Genomic DNA, 21,046 nt, shown 5'->3' with positions numbered 1-21,046 from the left:
TTAGTTATTTACTAACTTCTTTAATTTGACAAGATGACCGAATTTTGTGGGTATATTCACTTCAAACTCTCACAAGACTACAACTCGTCCACTAGGGTAACCTAGGGGTTTAAAGGCTTGTTGTATGCGCTAAATACAACCGCGATTCCTACGAAAGTGAGTTAGGTTTTCTTTCATTTTTTTCTTTACTAGACTGACAAAAGTTTAGGTATGGGGGTATTTGATAATCATATTTTATTACAATTTTATACCATCATTATCTATTTTTAATGAATAATATACCACTAATAACTATTTTTATCTTTAATTACAGGTTAATAAAGAAATAATAAATAAATACCCAAAATAATCCAACTTTCTTATTTTTGTAACCGTTTATTGAAGCCCAGAATCAAGCCGAATAGCCTGTAGAAGACGAAGAAAATAAAAAAAATCCAATATGAAGAGAAATTATATTCAAGATGGTTGGCCGCAAAGAAACGATGATATCTCCCAATCCGAAAGGCGAAATTTAACATATGATATATAAAAATCATCTATCTCGACGAGACGAAGCCAACCATGAAGTCAAAATTTTTATTAGAGCATTGATGTGGGCATCAATGCTTGTATCGATGCCAAGTCGTCCAGAATTCATCAACGGCCATAATTGCATTCTTGGGGCTCAAGTTTGATCCAAAGGCTCTCATTCACTGATGTTTACTATAAATAGGGGTAGAGAGTGAGGGGTTATAGGTGTGAAAATTTTTGTAACTCCATTTGGAGAGGAGGGCTACTCTTAATTGAGAAGGCCTTCCAAATTTATAACTTTTGTTACAATTAATAAAATAATTTTTTCACCACTTTAAATTTTTCTTCTCTTTATTGGATGATGAAGATGGAGATGAAGATTAATTTGGAGGTTTGTTTTCTCTTTTATTTCTATTTTTTTTATTAGTTTAGATTTATTTACATGCTTGTAGTTAGATTTTATTTTCTTGTTTAAATAGCCAAGAGGCTAGAAAGCTCTTGCCTTAGATTTATTTTATGCTTATAGAGTAGATTTATTTTCTTATCTTTAATTCTTATAATTTATTTTATAATTTAAATTTTGCAATTTATTTTGTAGTTAGATTTCTTGCACTATTCACCTTGAGGTTAGAACCCTTTTGGGTTTAGTTTTTCTTTTTGTTCATTTTTATTTTTTTTATTTGCCTTTAGGGTAGAACCCTCTAGGGAATCACCCTTTTCTAAAAAGTTGATTAAATTCTAGATTACCCATATCTTTAATTGAATCCGCCATCTTTACTTTCTTGAATTTTATTTTCATTCTTGATTTTTATTTGTTTCTCGGTTTTATTCATTCTTCTTTCTTGCCTTGTTGATCACATTTATTTTTTCACATCCACTCTCAAACACATTGATTTACACACTATCACTTTCACTCTCATTATCTCTCCACAATCATAACAATCATACTTATTCTTCACTCCTATTTGTCACGCACACAACATAAGAACCGATTTATATTTTCTCCTACAAAACACCTTCCTCGTGGGATCGATAACTTTTTATACTATAACTTGACACGGTTGTGCACTTACAACATTTTTGGTACATGTTTATGCCGCATCACCTACCAAGTTAACTTGGCCTCCAAGAAAACTACTAAGACTAGGCCTAGCTTTCAAATCCGCATCCGACTTGAAGTTTGAGTTGATACCCAACAATAATCTAGATTCGATCAAGCAAGTAATTATTTTATCTAAATAGTTTTATAAAGCTTCTAACTTATCTTAATTTAAAACTCTCCTCAACAACCAAAAATGGTTAACATGTTCATTTTTTTCATTTTTACAATGACATACATTATTATGTATATTTCAGTAAATATATAACTATTATCAACTAACATTTACCAAACAGGTAACCTATTTATCTAATATACTATTATAAAAGTGGATTGGGATGTTAAAACATTTCTTCCGAAAATACCCTTTGAAACATATATATACATACATAAAATATATGCATCCATACATAAACCGTAGCATAACCCCCAATTAAATGCATACTCATAATACATAAAATACATGCATCCATACATAAAATGAAAATCATATTCATATGGATATGATATGCTGCTTTTGTTCTAAAGAAGAGAAAAATCATCTTCATCTCTTTGTTAAATGTGAGTTTGTATACTCAATCTGGAGATCTATTCAATATAAAATGAAAATTAAAAAAGATTTCACTTTATATTCTTTAAAAGAAATTTGGAAGAATTGGTTTGATGAGAAGTATGATAGCTAGAATTTAGAAAGAGATGTGATTATTTGTTCTCTTATTTGGTGTATTTGGCAGGAAAGAAATGATAGAATTTTTTCAAATAAGAGGAAGAGATCACTTGAACTTTTGGGCAAAATTTTGACTTTTGCAAAATTTTGGTTAGGTTCACAAATATCTGGTCGTGCAGCTAGATTGCAAGAGAGGAGGAGGAAAAGCTAGGTTTGCTGCAAATGCCGGAGTTTCTCCTGTACCTGCTGCTAGGTGTGTGGTTGATCTGCTGGAATGAAAGCTAAGCATGAAAAAGTGAATTTCTTTTGTGGTTTAAATATGAAAACTTTGTATAAGTGTTGGTCTTTTGCTACACTTTATGATATGTTGTTGATAGTTGTTAGTAGGAGAGGAGACTTGGTGCAGTTTATTTTAAAGTTTAGATGAACTAATGTACACATTCTAGGTTGGGGATGTGTACTATTTTTGTAACAACCAATTTTGTTTAATTTAGCTGGCTGGATTACTATGTTGGTAATCCATCCTTTTTCTCAAAAAAAAATGCATCCATACATAAATCATAGCATGACCCCCAATTAAATGCATACTCATAACTCCCAAAATAATTTTATTTTAAAAGTCATAAACGTGCAAGTCATAACCCCAATTAAATGCATACTCATAACTCCAAATTATTTTATTTTAAAAGTCATAAATGTGGTATAAATGGTTTTTATTTTATGGTATCACAATATTTAAATAGAACGGTTACGATGATAACAATAAATTAAAACTCGAAACAAATGCACTTTTAATTATGTACTAAATGTTGTTTACACTTCTGTCACTTTTAATTATGTACTAAATGTTGTTTACACTTCTGTAACATCCCATCATCAAATTCGGTTATGATAATAGCAAAAGGAAGGTACTAAATGTTGTTTACACTTCTGTAACATCCCATCATCAAATTCGGTTATGATAATAGCAAAAGGAAGGCAAGAAAGTAAGAAACTAAAAATTAAGTTTGCATGATCATTTATTATTTCCAGCTCACATAATTTGAACATAATAGGATGGATGTTCTAAAATACTAAAGCATAAAGAGCACTGCAATGATCTGTATATTATTTACTATTCAAGTAAGCCTGAAAACTTTATGTTAGAGGATTAATATTGGGCGATTCTTCAACGGGATTGTGTTTGATTTTCCTCAATAAAGTAATTTAAGGAGAAGGCACAATGATTAAAGCACAAAAGACACATTTAATAATTTTCCTTCTCAACTAACGTACGACACTATTAATCTTCTTTAACTCATCATTCAAATCAAAACCCTCTTCGTCTCCTCCGTATCATAACCTCTACATTCAACAATATATAACTCCCCATCCCTGCCTCCTTCTCCACAATCCATTCACCATAACAAAAAATACCGATATCTCTCCTGTAAAACATATATAGCTTGCCGAAACAATCTATCATTTTCGCACCAACAAACCCAGCCATTTTTTAATTTTATGTATTGACCAACCTTGATGACAACGGTCTTATGGACTATTGGAGCGGCATGATGTAGCTCCAACATCGGTGCTCTAATAAGATCGTATTATTCTTCGTCAATAATGAATAGCACATAAGATCGTATTATTCTTCGTCAATAATGAATAGCACATGGCCTCGACTGCAGATGATAAGCTAGCTTCATCTCATTTTTATTTTTAGTTTCTGTTGACTGCAGATGATAAGCTAGCTTCATCTCATTTTTATTTTTAGTTTCTGTACACAGTTATCTATGCTTTGTGCAAGATGTCTATGCTATTATACTTTGTATCGTAGTTTAAAAGGAAAAAGTTTCCCACTATTCGTAATTCATTTTGTTGTGATTGGTATTGCTGAAAGTTACAACAACCAGATTTGAGAAATTGATAAACAGGTGGCTGGGGGTAATGTTTCATAAACATCAGTCAAAGTTCATATTATCAGGCCCTTGAATTGTTGCTTTCCTCCTCTGTGCTTAGACATGAAAGTGGTTACACGTGCATCGCACGTGCACTATACTAGTATCATAAAAGCCCACAACAGCAAAAATTTAACATAGCTTAAAAACTTCTAAAAAAACCCCCTATCAACATTCTCTACATTTTAAAATGCTTTTCTATTTTGAATGGATCTAAAGAAACGACAAAATAAGGAAATGAGCATATCTTTTGAAGCAATGCTCCGAGGCTAATTCACTTTAAAAGCTCAGTGCTCTTTGGATTTTCAATTTGCTCATCTCAGTTTAGAAATGGAAAATCTAGCGAACGACTTCTCTTCTGAACCTGACATCGGCAAATTCTCCTCGTCAGTTCCTCTACCTCTGAGTGAACCAGTTCAAGCAGCTGAGTTCAACATGCAATTGATTCTAGATATGTGCAATCTAGAGCCTCAAGAATATACTCAAAGTCGATCAACTCAGACGACTGCATCCGATATACAATTGGTTCTTAATTTATGTCATGCAGAACATCAAGAAAAGGCGATATTCGAGCTATCAGAGGTCTAAACTTTATTCTTACAATTTTTACTATTTTAGTAAGGAAAAAGTCAGTTTACTATTGGAAAATAAATTATTAATAGTTTTAGACTCATGATGAATTAGATGATATAAAACTAATTGTGTTAATGTCAATTATTAATGCTAAATAATACTTATGCAATTCATGTATACATTATCATTTAAAAAATTTTGAAAAAAATTGAGAGTTTCAATTAATCATGTTTTTGTGCAATTCATGTTTTTGTTCAATTCATGTTTTTGAAAAAATTGTGTTAATAACCCGGTTCCTGTTGAAGACCTCATTTGTCATGTGCTATCCCAACTTCGGGATGAGTTTGCACCCACTGTTGCCGCTCTCCGTGTGCGAGAGACCCCTCTTACATATGCTGAGTTAGAGGATATTTTAACTGATTGTGAACGGACCCTGCAAGAAACTATTGAGAACTCTGCTACCGTTCTTCCCACGGTTAACGCCACCTACCGAACTAGTGGAAATGGTTTCAGTGACAATTCTGGCGGCAACCAGAATACTGGCTTCGGTGGTCAGTTTGGCTACGGAGGCCGTGGCGGGCGTGGGTCGCGAGGGCGGTTTGGTGAGCGACGCAACAATGGCAGATTCTGTAAGTTCTGCCAATTCCAAGGCCATGATGTTCAGTTCTGTCGCAAGTTGGAGCGTTTCTTGCGTGAGAATAATTACCGAGTTAGCGGTTCGACACCAACCGTGAACACTGCGACGTCTACAAACCCGGGTCCTAGTCAATGGTTGTTTGATAGCGGAGCCTCTCACCATGCCACATCTGACTTGGCCTCTCTTCAGTCATTCACGGAATATGGAGGTCCTGATGAAGTACACTTGGGCGATGGCACCAACCTTCCTATATCTCATACTGGTAAGACAACTATCTCTACTTCTTCCCGTCCCTTGTCTTTATCCAACGTCCTCTGTGTTCCCCGTCTTCATAGTAATATTGTTTCAGTTTCTCAACTATGTAAAACCAACTCTGTCTCTGTTGAGTTTTTTGATTCTTCGTTCCTTGTGAAGGATCTACTCACGGGGGCGCCTCTTCTTCGAGGACAAAATAATCATGGCATTTACTACCTTCCGCGGTCAAACTCGGTTCCCCGCCTCCATGTCACCACGACTGGTTCCATCTCTGACTGGCATCACCGATTTGGCCATCCGTCCAACAAAGTTTTGCGCCAAATTTTTAGTCGTACTAGTTTAGTCCCTTCTAGTTTGTTAGATCAGTTTCATTGCCTTTCGTGTAATATTAATAAAAGCCACAAGCTTCCATTCTCTGTAAACACATTAACTAGCTCTGATACAATGTAAAGGCTGGAAGACTATTTTGTATTGATATGAAGTGGGTATTAATAACCCAAGAATACAAATGTACAAGGAAAGTAGATCACTACAATAAGATACCTAAACCATATCAGCTATACAAGGAAAGTAATTATATACTTCCTATACAAAGAGAAAGATAAAAGGAAAGTAATTATATACTTCCTATACAGAGAGAAAGATACAAAAGGAAAGTAAGGTGGCTGATTAATTATTCTTTACATAGGGGACTTCAAAATGCAATGTTGTTCACCTTCTTTAGTTCATTCTTTTATAAAATCATATAAATCCCCTTACCTATTATAGTTTTGAATATACTCTTTTATTTATTGATTTTAATTCAATAAAAATCTTGCATATGCTACCTTAAGTTTTGACAACAGGATATTCTTATTCTATTAGATATCGTGAATCACACTAGTACTCACTTAATCCATAAGGTTAAATCGGTTAATCTATCGATAAGCTTTATTTTAACTCTTATGAACTTTTCTGGTATTTAGGAATAGAGAAGATGATTGCTACCTTGTTCTAGAATTCAGATTATTTCTTAACCCGTTTAAGTCAAATGGATTATATTAAACTTAAACCATTGCTTTGAAGGGTTAACTCATTTAACATTTCCGGGAGGTTATACTAAACACTTTTTAATTTTTATTTGTTGCTAATTAAGAGGGGGTTATCTCATTTTATTTAATGTAATAAATTGTTGCGTTTGACCGCTGAAAGGAGAGGTTGACTCTCCTTAGTTCTCAATTAATCTGTTGCTAAATAACACCTAAAAAAATTCCTATCTGATCTCATTAAGAAATAAATAAATAAATCATCTAATAGTCCTTCATATTTTGATATAAAACATCAGAGTAGTTTCTCATAATCTTTTCAGCAAAATCTTTATCAAATGATAGAAAGTAAGGCTCTATTTGGCAACCACAAAAGGAGAATAGGTTAAGCATAGTGATAGTCTAAGTAGGCCAAAGGTAGCCTCAAGAGCATGTTGGCAACATACTTATAAGTTTCTTATTTTACTTATATGTTACCAATGTCATATTTGTTGAGGGTTCACTTATCTACTTACTTTTAACTTATGAGTAGCCAAAAAATTAAGTTGGGAACCATTTATTTGGCTACTTATAAGTAGTTTCACTTGTTAACGCCAAAAGACCCGTAAAATCCTCCATACCGCTTTACCAATATTCGTAATTAACATTAGTAATTAATAACCAAAAATAGTGTGATTCATAATTTTTTTTAAATTAAATATTTTCTTATTATAAAATAATTTATTCTTTATTAATTAATTATTTATTTAATAAATAAGTTTATTAGTAATTTTTATTTAATTAATTAGTTATTTTTTATTTTTGAGAATAAATAATTATGTTTACTGATTTTTTTATTTTAATAATAAATAATTATTCCTATTAAAAATTATTTATAATAAAATAAAGTATAAGTATCATTTAATAATTTATTTATATCAATTATTTTTAAAGTAAATAACAATAACTATTATTATATAGTTAATTAATAAATAAAATTATTTATAGTTAATAATTAATTATTTATATTTTTAATAAAATCTTTATTCTTTTTATTTGACTAGTTAAATTAATTAATACCTATTGTTTAATTTATATGACATTAATTATGTAATACTAACATTAGTAATAACTAAATATAACATAATATAATAGATTGAATTATTTAACTACATGTATTTCTTATTAAAATCAATTATTACTGACTTTAATAAAAATATTTTTTATTGATAATCATAATTAATGTGAAATAAATTAATTTTTTATTTAGTTAGTTAAATAATTAAATAACTATATTAATACTAAGTATATGATTAATATATAATAATTAATTAGACATAATATGAGATTTAAGAAGATGTCCTTTATGGTCATTTGACATCTATTGCAACTATATAAGTTACCAAACACATAACTACACACATATCCTTATAAGTTAACAGTTTTAGCAAACACTTTCATTATTCTTTTACATCCTTATAATGAGTTTTGAAAATAAGTAATAAGGAAAATAAATGCTAGCCAAACATGCTTTTAAAAGCGATGACCCAATAGAAAACTAGTTTAAAGGTTAAAATTTAAACTAAAGAAAATTAGTTCGACTTTGCCTATTGTTAAACTAAAAACTAGCTTTTGAGCAAAAGTTGTACCCACTGAAATTAGTTTTGTAGAGTTGGCAAACACACCATGAAAGTTAGAAACTTGTAGTAGCAACTAACGCATCATTCACTTTCTCAATATTCTGTTGTTACTATGGGAAAGATTGTGGAAAGTGAAGGAAGTTGAAGGAAAAATAAAATATTAATTACTCTCTTTAAATCACTTTCTCAAAAATTTTAGGAAAGCAAATTTTTTTTGGAAAACTGACGTGTCAATTTTTATTTTCCATTTACTTTCTAATTACATTGCAAATAATTTTTATCATTTTTCCTTTTATGTTCTAATTATAAAAGATAAAGTCTCTTGTGAGGATCTAGTTTTTACTGTATTTTTTAAAATAAAGTTTTGATTATCCCATGTTAAAAGGGAGTGATCCTTCCAATTAAATTAATAGATTTTCACTAAACATATGCAAATGTCAAACTATGAAAATCTTCATTAATCATGTGCAAAGGTCAAACTATGAAAATCTTTCTTGAAATAATCATTTTAATCATAGGCAAAGGTCAACTAGGGAAATCTTCATTAATCATATGCAAAAGCCAAACTATAAGAATCTTCCTTCAAATAATCATTTATTAAGTTTGGTGTTAGTTTTCTCGGTAATAATACATTAACATTTTAAATTCAAAATAAAAAACAAAAAATGATAAAAAACTATGAACCTATAATAGATGAGATTGTGGTAGAAGCTGCTTTTTTCTTTCTGCTAAATCGACTCATAATAAATATACATCAAAATTAAGTTTCAAATAATTTAGTGCTTCAGACCACTTATAAAGAATATAGAACGAAAATCAATATACAATAAATTAAATGAAATAAAGTAGTTTTGATAAAAAATAAAATAATCAAAATAAAATGTTTTTTATCGCCAATGATCCATCAGTTATTAAGATTGTGATTGATATTTATAAAGTATACAATTCTAGAATCAATTTGCAAGAAATTAAATAAAACTAAAATAATAAAAAATAATATTGATGCTATTATCTCAATGATCCATCAATCAATTAAATTCTTTTAATTAAAAAGAGCATTCTATTCAATGAGAAAGATAAATCCTTGAATACATCAGAATACAATCTGTCCAAATATCATCAACTAAGTTTCTTGCTGCTAACCGAGCAAGAGTATGAGAAGTTGATAAATCCTTGAGTACATCAGAATACAATCTGTCCAAATATCATCAACTAAGTTTCTTGCTGCTAACCGAGCAAGAGTATGAGAAGCTGAACTTCCATCAATTAATTAAGACTAAACAATTGTCATTGATATTTTTCAAGTATCTTCAAAGTTTAAAATTGCTATAAGTTGAGTATATAATTATTATATGATACCAGCTATTATAATTGGCAGTATATTTATGCACATACAATTTTTTCTACTTTTGGAAAGGTTTAAATAGATGCATGAACTAATAATAATTTCAAAATCAAAATTTACTAATATATGAAGTTATTATTTTAAAATATTTGAGTACTAGTAAAAAAAATGCTTCCAGAATTAAGTGGGACCCAGAGCACTCTCTCTATAAACTCTCTTCTCCTCGGCACTATTTGTTTTATGTAGTAACGGTTCTTGAATCCCAAGCCCTTTAATTCTCTCTCCCTCTAACTCTCTCTCCCTCATCCCCCTCCCAGGATTAAAAAAATAAGAGAGAGAGAGAGAGAAATAGGGAAAAAATGTCAAATAATCCTCCGCTCAATCTAAACGCTAATCTATTTGGATCCCAGCAGCCATCTTCATCCTCTCAATCTCCTCATCAGCAGCGAGAGAGGAAGGGGGCATCGCTGGAGCAGCTGGTCCTCGATTTGTGCGATCGTGATCTCAGAGAGTCTGCCCTTCTCGATCTCTCAAAGGTCGATCCTTTTCCTCCTTCGGATTCCTATTTCAATTGATTTTTGGCTATCAACATTGGTTTTTTTATATATTATGATTTTTTGTTTGTAAGCCCAAGGTTTTACCCCAATTTTTTTAAAACCCGTCCGCTTCCAAAGTCACTGCTGAAGCCAGATAACCATATTGAATTTAATTTTTAACTCAGTCTATATGTTTGCTCAGTAAGTGTGGTGCCATAGTTTTGTCTATTTTGTTTTATTTATGTTTAACTGGGTTTAATAATAGTATACTATGGTACTTTGGGTTTAAGAATGATTTCGGAAGTGGGCGGGTTTAAAAGTAAATTAGGGAGAAATTTTGGGTTTTTAAATAACAAACCCTTGCTGTAATCCTTTTTTGTAATTTGATTGTTGATGGGTTCATGTTGAGATGCAAATTTTTTATGACTAAATAAGAAGGAAACATGCATAATTATTTGGGCCAAAATAGTGCAGAATTATGGTATAATTCTATTAACTGTGAAAGGATGAAATAAATAAATAAATAAAGTATGTCAATTTAGTAGCTGTAAAAAGTTGGGAATAAGGATATTTGAAACCATGAGATAATGTCATGTTAGCAAGCGTGATGCTAACCTGAGTATAGTCATTTTTAGAATAATATTTAAAAATTGGTAACATGTTAATGATTTGATAAATTATTTGATGAATATGTAAAAGTAAACGTGCATAGTCATTTGGGCCAAAAAGTGCAGACAGTTGTGCGCCTTTGCGGAAGCGTGCTCGCACACCGAACGAGTTCGTAAGTCACGGGAGAAGATTAACAAACCAAACAAGAGCACAATCCAAACAAATATGACAAATCAATCGCAAACACAAAGATATACATGGTTCGGCAATTTGCCTACGTCCACGAGGAGAGAATAGAGAGATTTTACTATATCGATGAGAGTACAAAAGGGTTACAATCACACAAACACTCGAACAAACCCTGACTAATGATCTCTTAACTCATTCACAAGTTCTCCCTCTCAAAGTGCTCAGAATACTCTCTATTCTCTGATTAACCAAACTCTAAAATCGTGTTTCAATATATATCAAAACACAAACCAAAACAAAATAGGAAACGAAGCCCAGGCCCAAACCCGACAGGCGGTCGACCGTCGAAGTCATCGCGGTCGATCGGACAGAATGAAAAAAAATCACCTTTTTGTTTTCAGGGTCTGCGATTGATCGCCAAAGTCTTCGTGGTCGACAGGACAAAGATCCAGACACTCCCTGTACCCGTGCACGCTTCTGATCGACCGCACATGTTGCTGCGGTCGACCAGTCAGAGCTCAAAATTGATCCTGCTTCAATTTTCCTAAACTTCCTTGTCGTCGTTCCTAATTCTACAATTCTCTATCTCGGTGAAGTTTTTCCAAAACCGAGCCGACACCAAACAAAGAGCACCATTTCGTCGTCTTTCCAAACTCGGCTGCACCAATACGGTTGTCTATGTACCCCTTCTCCCAAGGGATCAAGCCGTCCGTAGTTTATCCAATTGGCCGTCAACGGTCTTAACAATCATGAATGTGCAACAAGTTTCGACAATGATCAAACTTGTTACTCGGTACTATCTTTGTGAGCATATCTGTTGGATTATCCTTCGTGTGGACCTTGATAATTTTCACATCGCCATTTTTAAGAACATCCCAAACGAAGTAATAACGAACGTAAATGTGCTTCATCCTCGCATGAAAAACCTGATTCTTACCAAATAGATAGCACTTATGCTATCACAATAAAGAGTGACGGAACGTTGCGATATACCAAGTTTCTCCAAAAGTCCCCGAAACTAAATAGCCTCCTTGATAGCCTCCATAATCGTCATATACTCTGCCTTCGTCATAGACAAAGCAACTGTAGACTGTAAGGTGCATCTCTAACACACCGGCGTATGGGTTAAAGTAAACACATCCCGTCATAGATCGACGCTTATGCAAATCACCAGCATAATCTGAATCAACATAGCCAACGCACAACTGCCCACCTCTAGTGTCCCGCTCAAATAATAAACCAACATTGAGAGTACCTTGAATGTACCTCAAAATCCATCTCACGGCATCCCAATGACCTATTCCTGGATCGTGCATGTATCTCCAAAACATGCTCACCGTCTGTGATAAATCCGGCCTCGTACATACCATCGCGTACATCAAGCTCCTAACTGCACTCGTATATGAAGTCTTCGACATCAACTCTCTATCTTTAACTGTCTTCGGTGAAAGGTCAGATGAAAGTTTCAAATGGGCTCCCAAAGGTACACTAACTGGTTTTGTATTCATGCTAACATTAAACCGTTGTAGAACCTTCTTCAAATAAGCCACCTATGTTAAATAAATTCTGCCTTTCTTTTTGTCTTTGCCGATCTTCATCCCCAAAATGCGTTTTGCCTCACCCAAACCCTTCATCTCAAACTCCTTTGAAAGTTGTTCTTTTAACTCATCTATAATGTATCTGGAAATAGAAGCAACCAACATGTCATCGACATAAAACAACAAATAAATGTACGCATATTCTTTTAACTTGTGATAATACACGTAATGATCAACCTGGTTCCGAGTGTACGAATGACCGATCATGAAACCATCAAATCGCCTATACTACTGTCAAGGAGATTGCTTCAAATCGTATAGCAATTTCTTCAACCTATAAACTAACTTTTCTTTCCCCGCAGCTCGTAATCCCAATGGCTGAGTCATATATATTTCTTCATCAAGATCATCATGAAAAAATATTATTTTTATATCCAACTCATTTAATTTCAAACCATACTGTGCCACCAAAGCTAGCAAAATCTAAATCGAAGAGTGCTTCACCACCGAAGAGAAAACCTCATTGTAATCAATACCTTCCTCCTGTGCATAGTCCTTCGCAACCAATCTAGCTTTGGACCTCACTGTGTGTCTTTAATGCCCTTTTTCTTCGTGTATACCCACTTGCAACCAATCACGTTCCGCACCTTTGGAAGCTCAACATGTTCCCATGAATCGTTCTTATGAAGAGACTTCATCTCCTTCTACATAGCTACCTGTCACGAACCAGTCTCTGAACTCTGCTTAGCCTCTATGAATGTAGTAGATACCATCTTATCAATACTCTCTACCGGAAGTACATACGTAACTACTGTGTCTGTATACCATTCTGGCATCCGTATATCTCTCCTCTATCTCCGAATTACAATTAAATTCTAAACATGAGCCGTCGGTCCTTGATCCTACTCATCTGTACCCGTATCCTCCAAATCACTGTCGTGCTCGCCTGACGTCATTTCAGTCGGTACTCTAATGGACACGATACTACCTGAACATTATGGAGCTGCATTAATCTCCATGACCTACGATATCTCCTCTGTTGGGGTGCTCTTCATCTGGTGAGAGCTGGGAAGTTTCAAGATAGAAGCCTCATCAAAAGTGACGTCTCTACTCAGCACGAACTTCTCATCCACTGGATCCCATAGCTTGTATCCCTTGACACCATGCTTGAATCCTATAAATATGATCTTTCTAGCTCGATGTTCCAATTTATCTATTCTCACCTAATCAAATGCAGGACATCCAAATATGTTGAGCTGGTCATAGTCGTGTGCTGGTTTTTCCGATCACATCTCCATAAGGGTCTTCCTCTCAATCGCAGATGAATGTAGCCTGTTAATAAGGTTGCTCGTATATGATAGTGCCTCAACCTAAAAGATCTTTTACAAACCACTCTGCGATAATAAGCATCAAACATTCTTCAGTAAAGATCGATTCAACTTCCCCGTCACCCTATTTTGCTACGATGTATGACTAACTGTGAAGTGTCTTTTTATGCCCTCGTCCCGACATAGCTACTGAAAAGGGTTTGATGTGTACTCACTGTCGTTGTCGGATCACAACATCTTGATCTTGCTCCTAGTATGCAGTTTTAATCTTCTCTTCCACTCCACAAATAACTTTAGAACTTCATTCTTATGTTTTACGGTGTACACCCAACAACGCCTAGAATAGTCATCAATAAACGTGACGAACCAATATCGACCACCAAGTGATGCAGTCTTGATGGGACCCCAAACATCTATGTACACGTAATTCAGGATGCCCCTCGTCTTATGGATGGCTGTCCAGACTTCACATTCGTCTTCTTGCTAAGAATATCGTGCTCACAGAACTTAATCTTCTCACTCTTAGCTCCATTCAATAGCCCCTGCTTGCATAAAGCCTGCAGTGACTTTTGTCTTGTGTGTCCTAACCTGTAGTGCCAAAGTCTATTCATGTCCATCTCTGAAATAGCTAAAGCTATCTGGTCAACCTCGATGCTCCCCTTCAGATAATATAAGTTTTAACTACGGACTCCCTTCATCACCATCAAAGATCCCTTAGTAACCTTTACTATAGTGTCTTTAAATGTCATCTTGAATCCTTTTGTCTCCAAAGCTCCAACAAAAATAAGATTCTTCTTTAGCTGAGGAACAAATCTCACCTCTTTCAATTCACGGACTATTCCATCGTGCATCCGAATCCTCACAGTACCTATCCCACAAATATCACATGATTGATCATTTCCCATGACTATAACACCTTCATCGAGTCTCTCAAATGATGCAAACCAATCTTGTTTAGGAGTCACATGATAAGTAGCGCTACAATTAAGCATCCAATCTGATGCATCCATATGGTTTACTTCCGGAGTAATTAATAGAGAAAAGTTCGAATCATCGGAATCATCACCTCTAGCGACGTTCACCTCATTGGCCTTCGGACCCTTCTTTTTGCTATTCTCCTTCTCCTTGAGCTTCGGACAGTCTCTTCCAATATCCCTGTTCCTTATAGAACGCACACCAGTTCTTAGCTAACTGGTGATGGCCTCTAGTCTTTGACCTACTCCTATTGCCACCTCTCGGATATGGACTTCTACCTCTCGTCGATAAGGCCTCTTCTAATGAACTAGCGCGTGAAGTCTTATTGTCCTTTCTCCTCAAATCATAATTCGTCAAAGCTTTAATAACTTCACTATATGTGATAGAAGATCTCCCGTTCAATAAGGTAAGCACAGAGGTATCATACTCCTCATCCGGTAAGGGGTCCAAAAGAATAATAGTCTTGTACTCACCCGTGATCTTCTCATCCACGTTCGTTAAGTCCGACAATAACTTCGTATAGTTGTTCATATGAACTGCAAGTGAGGTGTCCCTGGACATCTGAAATCTGAACAATCTTCGCAGCAAGTGCAAACGGTTCTCAATACTCTTCGTAAGGTACTTATTATTGAGAATCTCCTACATCTTCATTGCAGACGTCATCCCAATCACATTATACTTCAGTTCCTTTTCCAAACAGGACCTGATCACCCCACAAGCGTTCTTATTCATTTTTTCCCATGCTGCCTCTTCATAATTTGGTGGCCTCTCATGGATCATGATAGTCTCCTCTAAATTCTGAGCATTGAGCGCATCCTGTATGTCGCTCATCCATAAACCAAAATTGATCTTGTCGTTATATTTAACCATACTAATTTTAGTGTTCTGAAAACCAACTTGAACTGTACTCACCATCTTGCTGTTTTCACCAACTTTTTCACCCATACTCAGACTCCAATTGTAAAAAAAAATTCAAACTTTGATAGAATTAAGAAGTTATCCAACTGAACCCTAGATTGGATTCTAAATAGATCTCCTAACCACACAAGGAAAACAGAATCTTCAACGGTAACTCCACAACGCTATCTTCACTGAAGCCTAGGATTCCAAGAACTAAGCTTCCACTACGAATCTTTCTCCACCCAATGCCAAAACTCTAGATCTAAAACCTTAGAGCTCTGATATCAAATTGTTACGCGTCTTTGCGGAAGCGTGCTCGCACACCGAACGGGTTCGTAAGCCACGGGAGAAGTTTAACAAACCAAACACGAGTACAATCCAAACAAATACGACAAATCAATCGCAAACACAGAGATATACGTGGTTCGGTAATTTACCTACGTCCACGGGGAGAGGATAAAGAGATTTTACTACATCGATGAGAGTACAAAAGGGTTACAATCACTCAAACAGTCGAACAAACCCTAACCAATGATCTCTCAACTCGTTCACAAGTTCTCCCTCTCAAAGTGCTCAGAATACTCTCTATTCTCTGATTAACCAAACTCTAAAATCGTGTTTCAATATATATCAAAACACAAATCAAAACAAAATAAGAAACGAAGCACAGGTCCAAACCCAACAGGCGGTCAACCGTCGAAGTCATCGCGATCGATCAGACAGAATGAAAAAAATCACCTTTTTGTTTACAGGGTCCAAACCCAACAGGCGGTCAACCGTCAAAGTCATCGCGATCGATCGGACAGAATGAAAAAATCACCTTTTTTTTTTAGGGTCTGCGATTGATCGCCAAAGTCTTCGCGGTTGACAGGACAAAGATCCAGACACTCCCTGTACCCGTGCATGCTTCTGATCGACCGCACATGTTGCTGCGATCGATCGGTCAGAGCTCAAAATTGATCCTGCTTCAATTTTTCTGAACTTCGTCGCCGTTGTTCCTAATTCTACACAGACTTGTGGTATAATTCTATTAACAACGAAAAGATGAAATAAATAAGTAAATAAGTAAACATGTAAGCAATAATGTAGGTGGACTAAGACTAGGGATGTAAGTGAATTAGAGGATATCAATTTGTAACCGACTTCATATATTGAATACCATTACCAGTTATACCTGCAGGTGGGACTCTAGTGTTTAATTTTCCTAATATCTGACACAAGAAATTTGAACAAAAGGGCAGAATGATATAAAGTTATATGTTATATTACACATGTTCATGTGTCATGCGCACAAAGACGTGTATCTTCAACTGTGTTTCACGCACAGAGAAAAAGAATTTTTGATTATATTGATTCATATCACATCCTATAGTTTTAAGCACTGTCGAAGTTAGGTTAAATGTGTACGTTGTTTACTTTCCTCTATATCTTTATCTTAATTGCTGAGCTGAGGAAGCTGGAACTGGCAGGGCTGCCAGCTTCCGCGAAGGATCTTATCAAATAAAATATTTTCTTCTGCCATTTGTAATGCCTTTTAAAATATTTATTCCATACCCTTGGTTGTTGCATGAGGGAATTTGAACTTGGCCCATGTTATTAAAGATTTATGAGAGCCAAAAGTTTTTTGTGGTTCTCTTGTCACTTCAAGAGATACTTATTGTACTCATTACTAAATCTTCTTCATGCAGAAACGAGAGGCGTTTCAAGATTTAGCTCCATTATTGTGGCATTCATTTGGAACCATTGCAGCTCTCCTACAGGTGTTTTTCCGGTCAAATCTAAATTCGTTATGTGGAATTTTCTTAGTAGATAAAAGAAATAAGGATGATGGATTTTTTTGATGGAGCCATATTTCGCTGAACTTGAAACACTAATTTGGTGTTTGAAACTTGATTACCTATGTTCTTGTGATCTTGTAGGAGATAGTTTCCATATACCCTTATCTTGCGCCTCCAAATCTTTCACCGAGTCAATCAAACCGAGTATGCAATGCACTTGCTCTCCTCCAGGTAAGATGGTCATTTGAACAATTGAATGTCTTCTCTTATCATTTACTTTTATTGAGAAAGTCATATACGGTGGTCTGGTTTAGTTCGTCATCTTATCATCATAGTTTTTTCTGGACTTAGTTCATATTCTTTTGTTTTTATGTGATATCTGTCATTGTTGTTGAGTTTCATTGGCTAATAGGATATTTATTAATCTAATACGATATTAATGCTAATTTAAAACTTATAATGCAATATCCTAGTACATATGATATCCAATAAGATATATGCAAGGATATAATGAACAAATGGTGAAATAAACTATGAGACAATGGTGATAAACAATGAGCATAAGAAAATACGCCAAGGCAAACACAAACATAAAAGAAATGATCATGGAGTTTGGTTGATCCACGACCTACATCTCCGCTCCTCACCCTCGTGGAGAATCTCTACTAGTACTAATGCAATATCCTAGTACATATGATATCCAATAAGATATATGCAAGAATATAATGAACAAATGGTGAAATAAACTATGAGACAATGGTGATAAACAATGAGCATAAGAAAATACATCAAGGCAAACACAAACACAAAAGAAATGATCATGGAGTTTGGTTGACCCACGACCTACGTCTCTGCTTCTCACCCTCGTGGAGAATCTCTACTAGTACTATCAACACAAAAAACTACACAATCGATTTTCAACGCTCACCGATAAATGTTTACAACTCACACACTTGTAATCACACCCTCTTAAGTGTTGGCCTCTCACATATCACCTTCCTTAAGTGCTCGGATTTACCACATCTCCCTAGGCTTTACAATAGACGTCACTCCTCTTGGAATTGATATTGTCTCTCACCAACCACTTCTCTCGGTGTCCTTATGTATTACAATGTGTACTCTCAATAATGAAAGCTCTAATACAAAGTGTTTGCTCTCTAAACAAGATGAGAACACAATTAAGCTCACACTCAATGTTACAATCTCACAACTTAATAATTATACTATGTGAAAATACTTAAGCTCAAGGGGTGTGTGTGTAAACAATGAGTAATAATCAAAATTAAACTCAATATGAAATCTAGCTTAATGAAATAATTAATCAACAAATATATATAAAGCTAGAAATTGAGTTTAGAGAAAACTTCTCTGAAAAAACAAGAGTGAAAGAGATTGAGATTGATGCCCAAACACGAAATAGATGATCTCTTCATCCTCTTGTGAAAACCACTTCACATAAACACTTGTAAAACACTTTAAAACACTAAACAAACTTGCCCAAAACTTGTATTTTATTTTTCTTAGTTAGTTCAGAAGTTTGTGGGTAAGGAGTATATATAGGATCACAAACAAAGCCCAAAAACTAAAAAAATCCAAGCAAAAAGATAAAAACCCGAGAAATCAGCAAACTAAAAAACAAACTAGCCATTACAGGCCATCAGTCGACTGATGATACTGTTCAGTCGACTGATGAGCTAACCATTACAGACAGCTCAACCTTCATCGGTCGACTGATGAACTCATCAGTCGACTGATGACCTGCTTCGGTCGACTGATGGTTCATCAGTCGACTGAGCAGAAACTTTCTGTACTTTTCAGGTGTTTTTTTCAGTCGATTGATAACACTATTCAGTCGACTGATAACATGAACCGAGCCTGTTTAAAATAATAATTTGATTTTTGAAGTGCCTTTAAAAATAGCAAATAAATTTTAAAAATTATAAAACTTTAGGAAGTGTTTATAAACATGAAAATAAACATGTCACAAAAAGAATTTTTCAAATTGTATTTTTCATTTGTGAAAACTCGTCATTTTATAAAATTAGTCAAAATACGAAATCTCAAAGACACATGATTTTGACAAAATGATTTCAAACAAGTTTTGAAACTTCTTTTGAATGGATTAATAGACTTTATAAAAGATATAAAATGATATAAACAAGTCTTTTAATCCGTAAACACATACTGTGCAAATAAACATGATTTTATTGATTTAAAATTGCTAAATCTTGATTTTGTTAAAATCATTTCTGGCACATATAAACATGAAACAAATATGTGTGTATATATAATTATATTCATTTTTTTCATATTTATGTGGCTAAACTTGAAAGCAATAAAATGTAAATTATGTGTGTGTATATTTTGAGCTCTAAGTATAAACACACAAAGTATAAACATACTAAACTAATATACCCAATCTTGAAGATCTCTTCGTGACGTTCGATTTTGGGCAATCCTCCTCTTTGTAGTATGAATTAAAAGACTTGAATTGCATCGTGCTTCATTCCGATATCCGCCAATCTCTATTGAATGTTATCGTTAAGCTTAATCCAACCAACATCCAACGAAGGATCTTTATGTAGAATACCTAACAAGCAAATAAACACTCGACAAACATTGTTAGAAATTGTTTGTTAATTATCAAAACTAGATTAGATAGTAGGCTCATAAACATGAGACCTAACAGTAGGGAGGTGTAGTTTCATTACAATAAGTACCTGCCAACAAATTGGGATTTTATGAAGATTTGTTGGCAAAAGAAATACATGAAAAAGAGTTCCTTTCCTTTTTCATGTTTTTGAAGCCTTGTTGTATTATATTGCTAGTATTAGTATATCAGTCATATGGTAGACAGGGCCTGACCAGGTTGCCTAGGCTTGGGGAATCAGACAAGTATAGTTAGGCAGCTGTAAAAGATAGAACAATTGAATTTGACAATATTCAGGAGGATTATATGATCAATAAATGGTCATCAAAGAGCTATTAGGATGCTAGATTTATATGACCAGGTTGCCTAGTCTTGGGGAATCAGACAAGTATAGTTAGGCAGCTGTAAAAGATAGAACAATTGAATTTGGCAATATTCAGGAGGATTATATGATCAATAAATGGTCATCAAAGAGCTATTAGGATGCTAGATTTATATGACCAGGTTGCCTAGGCTTGGGGAATCAGACAAGTATAGTTAGGCAGCTGTAAAAGATAGAACAATTGAATTTGACAATATTCAGGAGGATTATATGATCAATAAATGGTCATCAAAGAGCTATTAGGATGCTAGATTTATAAAAACCTAGTGCTGAGTCTTGAAGACAAGGTGTTAAATGAATGGAAGACTTCATGGAATCATAAGGATGCTGATTGCAGTGGGAGAATTCTCCTTGTACAGGGAGAACATGAGAACCAAAAGCTTAGCAAGTTCCTGGTATTCTGGATATAAGAAAGTGCTAGAGAAGTAGAAGTTTCATCTATAGTAAAGTTCTTTATATTTTTGTTTCCACGCGAGAAGTTCGCAGCAGCA

At 34.4% G+C, this 21,046-nt stretch overlaps 1 protein-coding gene across 1 annotated transcript in view; it reads left to right on the top strand.

Moving 5' to 3' along the window:
- LOC109820450 (cell differentiation protein RCD1 homolog) overlaps window positions 9,926-21,046 on the top strand; it is a 17,895-nt gene continuing 6,774 nt past the window's right edge. Inside the window, exons 1-3 of the mRNA XM_020386594.1 lie at window positions 9,926-10,206; window positions 17,434-17,505; window positions 17,665-17,754. Coding sequence (XP_020242183.1) covers window positions 10,030-10,206; window positions 17,434-17,505; window positions 17,665-17,754 — 339 coding nt within the window. The 5' untranslated portion in view covers window positions 9,926-10,029. The remainder of the gene's footprint in view (window positions 10,207-17,433; window positions 17,506-17,664; window positions 17,755-21,046) is intronic.

Source organism: Asparagus officinalis, chromosome 8, assembly GCF_001876935.1.
Source record: "Asparagus officinalis chromosome 8, Aspof.V1, whole genome shotgun sequence".
NCBI lineage: Eukaryota > Viridiplantae > Streptophyta > Magnoliopsida > Asparagales > Asparagaceae > Asparagus > Asparagus officinalis.
Note: the sequence above shows the minus strand (reverse complement) of the source record. Positions and strands in the feature narration are given on the sequence as shown.